Source organism: Sceloporus occidentalis, unplaced genomic scaffold (assembly GCF_023333645.1).
Source record: "Sceloporus occidentalis isolate IW3139 unplaced genomic scaffold, rSceOcc1.0.p SCAF_32, whole genome shotgun sequence".
NCBI lineage: Eukaryota > Metazoa > Chordata > Lepidosauria > Squamata > Phrynosomatidae > Sceloporus > Sceloporus occidentalis.
The window spans coordinates 3,724,639-3,734,135 of record NW_028317012.1 but is presented as its reverse complement, the minus strand read 5'-3'; the positions used below and the strand labels follow the sequence as shown (position 1 = coordinate 3,734,135).

The 9,497-nt window shown below is 36.3% G+C and overlaps 1 protein-coding gene across 1 annotated transcript; it reads right to left on the bottom strand.

Moving 5' to 3' along the window:
- Positions 1–4,027: 4,027 nt before the first annotated feature.
- Positions 4,028–6,208, bottom strand: LOC149298545 (forkhead box protein A4-like). Its single transcript, XM_089487403.1, has 2 exons — positions 6,140–6,208; positions 4,028–5,149 (listed from the first exon to the last, which is right to left on the bottom strand). Exons 1-2 carry the CDS (start codon positions 6,206–6,208, stop codon positions 4,028–4,030), a joined length of 1,191 nt encoding a protein of 396 aa, XP_089343529.1.
- Between the last annotated feature and the right edge of the window lie 3,289 nt (positions 6,209–9,497).

Here is a 9,497-nt window from a genome sequence, read left to right as displayed (position 1 = left end):
CATGCCCTGCCTATCCATTGTAACAAAATCCCCGAACAGCAAGATATTTTCCTCTGTCTGTATTAATGCCTAATTGTTATTATCCAATATATCTGTCTTAGTGGTATGACGGTGCATGTAATCTCTACCCCCCTAGTGAACTGGCATTGTACGAGGTCTTTGCTCATTATCACAAAGGACCAAGTTCCCACCATTACATATTGTTTTGGATCTGTGGCATTTTTTTGGAAAAGGATGAAAGTTTAAGTCAAGTATATGCCATATATAGTTTTAGCAATTATGTTCTAGTTCTTCCTCTGGATTGATTTCTGACCTCACTCAGTAACCTAACGCATAGGGGCATTTTAATTAATATTATAATTACACATATACATCAGAGGTCTTGCTTATGCCTCCTTTGTTTAGAGGCTACTTTAAAGGCCAATCATAAACACTACTATATACATTTTGAATACATTTTACACAATTGATTAATCCTTGTAACTCTTATCCAGTCCTCGTTTTACACAGAATTAAAAGTTAATTAAACCCTATTAAGACTGTGTAGTCCATAATTTATATGATGTTTATTGAGTCTTTAATTGAAGTTGATAACTTTTTATTGGACCAACTTAGAAAAAGATGTACCGTCACATAAGCTTTCAGGACATCATCAATCTCTTCTTCTTCATTTTCATTGGGCTTAGATCTACAATATCAATTTTTATTAATATAATGTTTATTTACCAAAGTGGCAGCTCGTGTGACCCTACGTTTATAGGTTTATAGCCTCTAACCTTCTACGTTCTGCTATGATTCTGCCTGCATCTCAATGGGTGCCAATGAATGTCCACTCAAAACGTAAGTACGTGTCATTGGAGAACTTGATACAGTTAATTTGTTGCATAAACTGAATTAACCCAATACCAATACCATTGTCAATATAGTGAATTAACTGAGAGATTTTATGTATACTGTAATGGCTTAAAGGAATGAAAAATTGTGGTGCAAATAAGTGTTTTGAATAATCTTATTACGTTGAAAATGGATTCTATTCAAAAGAATTCAGATAATATTAAACAATAATTAATATCAACTATAGGTACACTCACTAACAGTTAAAGCATATGTTACCAATAAACCTGAAACACCAAGGAGCTGGCAGATGTACTGTGGAATCCAGCACGCTTTGCCAAATAACATTCATATTTCAGTAAGCTGGTCAATGAGGATGAATCATATAATTACTGCAGTCCCTTAAAAAGTTTTCAAGTACCAACAGGATAAAATGATGGTACACGGGAGTGGACATAGTTATTTGTGCCATTGCTTTTAAGATACTATGTGGTACAAGGAACCCAGCAGGGGGAATTGTCCCCTTTCAAAATAAACAGGATCTAAGGTTAGAGATGTCCCTAGGTAGCCTGACCCAGTTCAAAGTGCAGAAAACGAACAAAAGGCCACATCTGACTATCCCAATAATTACTAAACAGGCGAAAACACCTTATCAAAGAGAATCCTAATTAATATGATTTAAGAAAATTGTTACACTTACTTAAATAGCACTAAAGGAATGTAAAATTATGTTACCTGATGCTATCACATGCAAATATTATACAGTGCAAAGTGGCAAATGATCATATTGGGCATGGTTCACAATACACTGAATGTGTAGGCTTGCCTCCCAACTGTCCCAGTTTGCGTGAGACAGCCCTGATTTTACCTCTCTATTTGGCAGGACAGCAGGATTCAAGACTACAATCCCGGAGTCCTGATAGCATTCTCCAGTGTCTGGGGACACGTGTATGCGCAGTTAACCCCCCCCAGTGAATCGGGGGCCGAGCTTATGCACAGTAACACATACATCCCCCCCGAAGGTTGGCCTACCTGGAGCTATAATGTGTACTGTGACCTTCATGGGCTGCATGTGAAATCTACGTGTATATAAGCCCCATCAATTCGATAAATTTACTAAGGAGGATGAGGGCTTTAAAAAACATTATTCAGTTTAACTTACTTTTACTATTTAGTTTGGAATTTGCGGGGAAATAATAATACCTTAAACTAGGTATCTGTGTGTAGTTTAACTTAAAAAAACAATAGATCGGTACTTAAAGTATAAACTACATATTCTTGAAGAACATACACATTTACTTATCGAGTGACGCTACAGTAGGTTCCCCGGCATTTATAGTATTCATCTTTCCTGCATGTCTTTCCTTATATCTTCCTTAAAAGTATGTATGCACGATGGTGCGGCAATGGGAGCAATGGCAGCTGTTGTAGAGCACCATTAGGGGTATAATAGGAAACCCTGCCTAGTAAGTATTTTTAAATTACTTAATTGTATATTTGAAGTAAATTTATTACAAAATTAGCGCAATGCCATTACTATTTCATAGAACATGCTTTAAAGTAATTATAATATCGCAGTGTTTGCCCTAAAGGATTATGTGGCCATCGAAGTGTTACCTCCAGATGCACACACACCTGTTTAAACTCCTTGTTTGCCCTGACCCTAAATAAAATCTCACAGGTGGGTGAGAGGACAGTACAAGGCATGTTTGTTACTAGGGTAGAAACCCATGAAAAAAAGAAGGTTAATTAAACCCGTTGCTATGGTAGCTATAAGGAGCAACAGTTACAAGGATTGGTAACCATCCGCTAGAGCAGTTTACAGATACAAAGACTGCTTATATAACAAAAGAAGAAAATCCCATGTGTAGAGAACAAAAAAGCACAATGTACATTGTAACAATGTGAACATAGTAGGATTCTGGGGGCTTTTAAAATATAATTTTTTTTTATTTTTAATAGAATTTAACAATACTGGGTAATGTTCTAGATTGCTATGTTACACTTATTTTTTTTTATATACTATTTATTTCTTTTTTTTTTAAATGACACAAAAAAAAAAAGTAAACAAACTACAACAAAAAAAGAAAAAGTGACTAAAAATACAGTTGACATCTAGATAAATACAATGCAACATTTTAAACAAAGAAAGTCCAATGTTACTGATACAGTACGTATTGTAGATTCACTAACAAAAAAAAAAAAATGTTACACTTATTAATAGCATGAGAGATGAATACCTGTAAACATTGTGAAGCAGCTTATACTGATTTAGTAGATGAATACCTGTAAAGTTTTATGAAAAAGTTTACTGAGTTGTGATTTAATTTAATTCCAATCCTGGTCAGAGTTATATCTATGCTATGTGATCCTTCATGTTACCCTTCATGTATGATCAGGTTAGCCCTGTCACCTTTGTTACATCTATTTTACCCATGTTTTTTTTAATAAAGACACAATTCACCAACATTTTAATTAAAAGAAAATTTATATATTAATATTCATCGATACCAAAGAAAGCAATGAGCAGGTATTATGCAATGTACAGCAGATTAAGAGAGTTTTCTTACATTTGATAAAAAAAAAAGATACACAGGTTTAAAATATATAAACAAGCAAAAAAAAAGCTATATACATATTTAAAGACATTTATTGCAAACACCATTTTATGCACCTGAAATTAACCTTTTTAATAGACCGCTGAGCTGTCAAACTACAACAGTTTAACATGCCTTATCAGAAATTCCAATTTATTTTCTTGCTCACAGAAGATTTACAATTCTGTCACTTGTCCTTTAAATTCATAATCATAAATGTAATCACAAAAACACTGCCCCAAACAAGACTTTAACCCATGTAAAGCACAGAAATAAAAATAATTCAGATTTCACAGATTTTTCACTGTGACAAACAGCAGTAGTAGAGAGATTAAGAGTCCCTTTGGCAAATACACATATTCATGGATTAATGATTCCTGGTTCATTGGGGCAGTGTCATTAACAAATCTAAAAATATAAATATATTTTTTTACACTTTTCACACAGAAATATTTAAATTATTGGTTGAGAGTCTGTATCATTGCATCTTAGGAATGTTTCCAGTACGTCAAAGAACCAGGGCTTGGAATGTGTAGCAGCAGATATTTATGATGTTGTGTGTAACATGAAATGTCCAGATAATCTGACAGAAAGGTTTACAGGGAGCTTAAAATGGGTCTGGAGTACATGTTAGCATAATAGTTGTTATCATTGGAAGATGATGGCATTTCCAGTCCATTTTTGACTGTCATATTGTGATAGTCAGGGCTATAATTAGGGTAATGGACAAGGTGGTCATTGGTGAGACACATGTCCATTTTAGAGGAGTAGGACTGGTCCTGTTCTGAAGACATCAACTGGGTGATTGAGAAAGGATGCCTGCCAGAGAATGGATCATGCTTTAACTGAGTATCTTCTCCAACAAGCCCAAGGTAACCCTCACCAGAGAGACTCAGAGGGTATATTAGCTGGGATGTTGATCCCACTTGTTCAGATGTTGGGCTAACAGCCGCTGGAGAAGCTCCTGTTGACTGAGGAATGTTAGGCACTGTTGAATCCATTTCCCCATTGTTGCCTACAGTTTTTGGTGACTGTGAAGATGAACATTCATCATATCCATTTTCCCTTAAGCTCCCCCCTTGGTCTTCTCCAGTCTTGTTGGATTTTTTCTCTCCATCACTAGACCTCATCTTTTCACATTTGAACCTCTTCTGTCTTCTAAGGTAGCATCCGTTCTCAAACATATTGCCAGAATCTGGGTGCAGAGTCCAGTAGGAGCCTTTTCCTGGCTTTTCTGGTGATCGCGGGACCTTAACAAAACAATCATTAAATGAAAGAGAGTGGCGTATGGAATTCTGCCATCGCTGCTGGTTCTGTCTGTAGTAAGGGAACAGATCAATGATCCACTGATAGATCTCATTCAAAGTCATCATCTTGTTCGGAGATTGCTGGATGGCCATAGTAATAAGAGAGATGTAGGAGTATGGAGGTTTGGCATGAGAGTAATTCCTGCGATAAGTACGAGGATCCCTCTGAAATTCAGACTCTCCTTGGCAGTAACCTAATGGATATGTTGAAGAAGAAACTGGTGGAGCTAATGGAGCTCCCATACTCTGGGTCATTGGACCAAGTGAACCTAAATTGGTTTGGATGCTGTTGACAGGCCCAGGGATGCCACTATTCATAAATGCCATGCTTGGAGGTACTGTGGAAACATCACTAGACAAGAATGAGCTGTTGGGCAGACCGGTATTCATGCAGTGTATCCCAGAATATACCTAAAAAGAGAGATTTGTTAGATAATTTCATTAATTGTCATTTTTGCTTAGCTGAAAAAATTACAAGAAAATATATTTTGCATTTAATACATTTTTTTACTAAACCACTTATCCTATTAAAACTTTCCTAACAGTAAAACATGTTGCAAAATGTACGTATACTTGTTTTCATTACTTTTATTTAATTGTGTTAATATTTTTTGGGGGTATATTTAACAAAATATTAAGTGAATTGAAGCTACTTAAAAATAACAATATGTTTTAAATGACATAAAGTGAAGTTGATAGGGCTACTTAAAAAAATAACATATTGTAATTGTCAACACTTTCGGTCAGTGATGTATAGATATTTAACATAATTATACAATGCATCCTGCCCCCTTCCTGCTGAAACTAATGTACATAAAAGGATTACAGTATTCAGAAGGAAATACTTCCTCTCAATTCTTTTATTTCACAGTCCAGCTGATTTGTTGGTGTCCATTATGCATATTACCATTGAATAACAATAAGAGTTAATTGATTGTAAATAAAAGACCTCAGACTGACAGACAATGTTTTGTGTATTCCAATGAAATTATGTGTAATTTAGTACGAACAAGTATGTGATTTTCATTACTAACAACTGAAGATCATTTCTTTGCTGTTGCGCCAAAAGTGGACTTCAAGACATGTAATGCTTTCCTGTATTACTTGTTAGACCAAAATACCTGGTTTATTAGAACATTGTACAGTTACCTATATCTTGCCAGTGTCCCATCAACTTCCTACCCACAAAACTCTTTATCTTCTTTGGACTGTCCTCCAAACATTATCAATATCAGAAAAGAATTCTAAGCTATGCTAGTATGAAAGATGGAGTACACTCTGGTTACTTATTTTCTTTGTAATTTACTCAGTTGATAAAGATATCAGGGCACAAATGTGCCCTGATATCTAATTTTACTAGAAAAGTCAACAGTTATATGAACATGCAGAGGGGCATCTTACCTCAGTCTCTGGGTACAGAGAATTCCAATCCATGGGCTCTTTCATTTCCAACTTGACTCTGTTTAGCATACTATTGTGAACAAAATTGTGATCCTGGGTCCAGCTCTTGAGATGATCACCTATCCACGGGTGATCTGTTACAGATGTGTCTCCCAGTGTAGTGTGTCTGAAGGTTCTCTTCTCTTGAGACATTTAAAGCCATCCCCACGGGTCATTTAAATATTCCCTATACCTAGTATGACTCCACCCCTTTCACCCTATCTCCATCTGACCTCTCCACTGACTACCTGCAGAGCTAAATCAGTTCAAGACAAAGACAATCAGTAGTACCCCCCAGCCTCCTTTCTTTCACACACACCTCCTATCCTTCTTTTTTTTTCACTCATACTGCCAGTCTCATCAAAATGCTAATAGGATCAAGGAGTTCCCAGTTCCACAAAGGCACAGGGTCAGGGTGGCATTTTTATTCCTGGAATGTATTGTGAAGAAGCTCTTCCTGTCTCTTAATTTAGGGACAGCTGTGTGGTGGGAATCCCTGTAAAATGGGAGCGTCACCTGACAGCCATTAAGTGAAAATCCTACAGGGAGACCCTCACTGGAAGTATCTCACTTGCACTTTTTGCCTCTCTGATTTCTGGAAAAAAACTAATTTGGGCATTAGGCCACATGCACCCGTACATACATACATATATACATGCAATTCAACCAATCAAGCATACACTCTCACAAATCCCATAGATATACATGTGTCTAGGACTAGGGATTAGGGATTGAGGTGAAATATTTAATCCCTCTCTTAGTGGAGCCAGGTAAGCATTAATCTGATGCCTGGCATGGCCTGCCTCATCAGAAGATTGTGGAATGGAAACTGGAGCCAAGCCAGAAGTGAAGATAGCCAGATCCTTTCCTTCTGGGCCCTTGAATATGTGAGGTTTGTACATGGGTCCAGCAAGTGCTATGTCTGTTCTCCTCACATCTGATTCTTTAAGCATTATAGAGACCCAATTCTATAGGAAAAGCTGAACTGGCCCTGCATACTGCCTAGTATATGACATTATTTTAAAGGAGTGAATTGGCCTTGTTAAATACTAACAAATTATGCAGATATTGCACCAAATTATTATTATTATTATTACAATTGAAGTGGTAATCCTAACTGTAGTCATCATTTTTATTTATAATACATTTAAGTTACTTATACAATACAAATGTATTTACTTTCACAGAGTATAAGTTCAGTTTTCTGTGTGCTAACACTAGCACTAATAGAGCAATATGTTTTTTGGGATATACTTCTTTACACTGTTGTGATCCCAGTTGATGTTATGACCATGGTTTTACTTTCTGATACTTTACTGGTGATCATTGCCAGATACGTGGATATGGCCTCAGAACTAGACCTCTCAAGGGCAATTTTGCTAAACTTTTGGCCCCCTGGACAGAACTCACATACTCATATATAGGGCTAGCTCTACTGTTTCTGTGGGCCTAAGCAAACTAGGCTCCCCTTTCCTACATGAACTTGCTAACAAACTCTTAGTGCCTTAGGTCACTACCTCATTTGGTAGGACCACCTTGCTCATGGACACAGGGCCACCTTGCTCATGGACACAGGGCCACCTTGCTCATGGACACAGGGCCACCTTGCTCATGGACACAGGGCCACCTTGCTCATGGGCACAGTCAAACTTGCACACAAAAAATTTATGAAGTAAAGCAAAGAGAAAGATAATGATTTTCTTTGTTATTGTGTTGGCCCTTTTCATTGCTTAACCCAGAGGTGTCCATGAACAATATGATCACATACACACTCTTCTTGGTATACATAATATGTTTCCCACTAATACAAAATGTAAATGATTCCATGCAAAGAAATTGTAAAGGCTGTACTGGTTCATTGATCTTAATGATAAGGATGGCTTAACCCATTCGAACTTAGATGGCTTCTTTAGGTCTCCAATTGCCAACTTAAAAAAGTAAGAACGTTGTTTAGGTGAGTAAGGAGTCTTGTAGGTTTGCTAATGAAATATGTGTAGAGAGAAGACATGCATAAAGTTAAAAAACACAGTGACCTGTGTTAATTGAGTTAGTGATCAGCCTAATTAGATTTGGCTCACTTTCTTCCAGATCTGTACTGCATATGTTTAGCTATTTGCATATGAAGTAATTAATTAAATTCAATCATTATTACAATATCCATCATTTGGATAGTTTTATCATGCACTGAAGAAGCATGTTTTGACAAAAAGCTTTATGTTTATTTTTATGATAAGCACTTAAAGGGTTATTTTAACATAGAAATTGAAAATAATTTATACTGGCAGCCAATCAGCAAGCAAGCTCTCCAATGACAATAGCAACTTTTGAATTATCTGGACTGGTTTTGTGTACCTTATGTTTCTCCATATTCCAGACAGAGGCTCAATATTCTAAATATCAAGATCCATACATGGGTGGGTGGATAGATAGATAGATAGATAGATAGATAGATAGATAGATAGATAGCTAGATAGATAGCATATCTGCTTCATGTAAAATCCTCAGAAAAGTAGGTTCCATCATTTTTAATGCAAAAACTTATTTGATATGGGCTGATTTCCCTTTCCTAATGTGAAAACAATATATTTTTAAAGAAAAGTGTACAACAAGCTTATGTTTTTGGGTTTTTTTAAAGACCATTTCCACCACTGGATTTAATACTATGAAAAACTGGGGCCACATTTTTATTTCTGCTCCAGTGAGTGAGAGAGCCTGTAACAAATGTTCAACAAGTTTGCATTGTTAATATTTTTTTAACATTTGGTATTTTTCTACATAGGCCACATTTTCTCTGCGCTTTGTGTGTCATGCACAGGATATGAGAGCATGGAAGGTACAGATTCCACCTTTCCTCTAGAAAGCTTATGAACCAGTCACAATTGCACCTTCTTCAATCACAGTGTCACCAATTGTACATAAGCAATGGTGACTTTCCAAAAAAAGGTACAAGGTCACCTGGTTTTTCGTGGGTATTGTTTTCCACCTATGTGTGTTCTATTCATGATCATTATACAGATGTAGGGCATAGTGCTCACAAAACAAAAGAGGTGTCAATATAGGGATTGCCTTATATTATTCTCATGCTTTCACCAAGATGCAATAATACATAAAAAATAAAATCTTTAGCCCAGTGTATACATTGAAGGTTTGGTGTATTTGAAAAACAATCCTTAAGGTGTATTCCGTTTTAATCATATCTTAGGTAAAAGATACATCGAAGAATAATTTGTATTTTGGCGTTCACTGACTAGACAGTACCTCATCTATTCCATTGTATATGCCCATATGGGCTTGGCTCATGAAGAATAGGAAGAGTGCA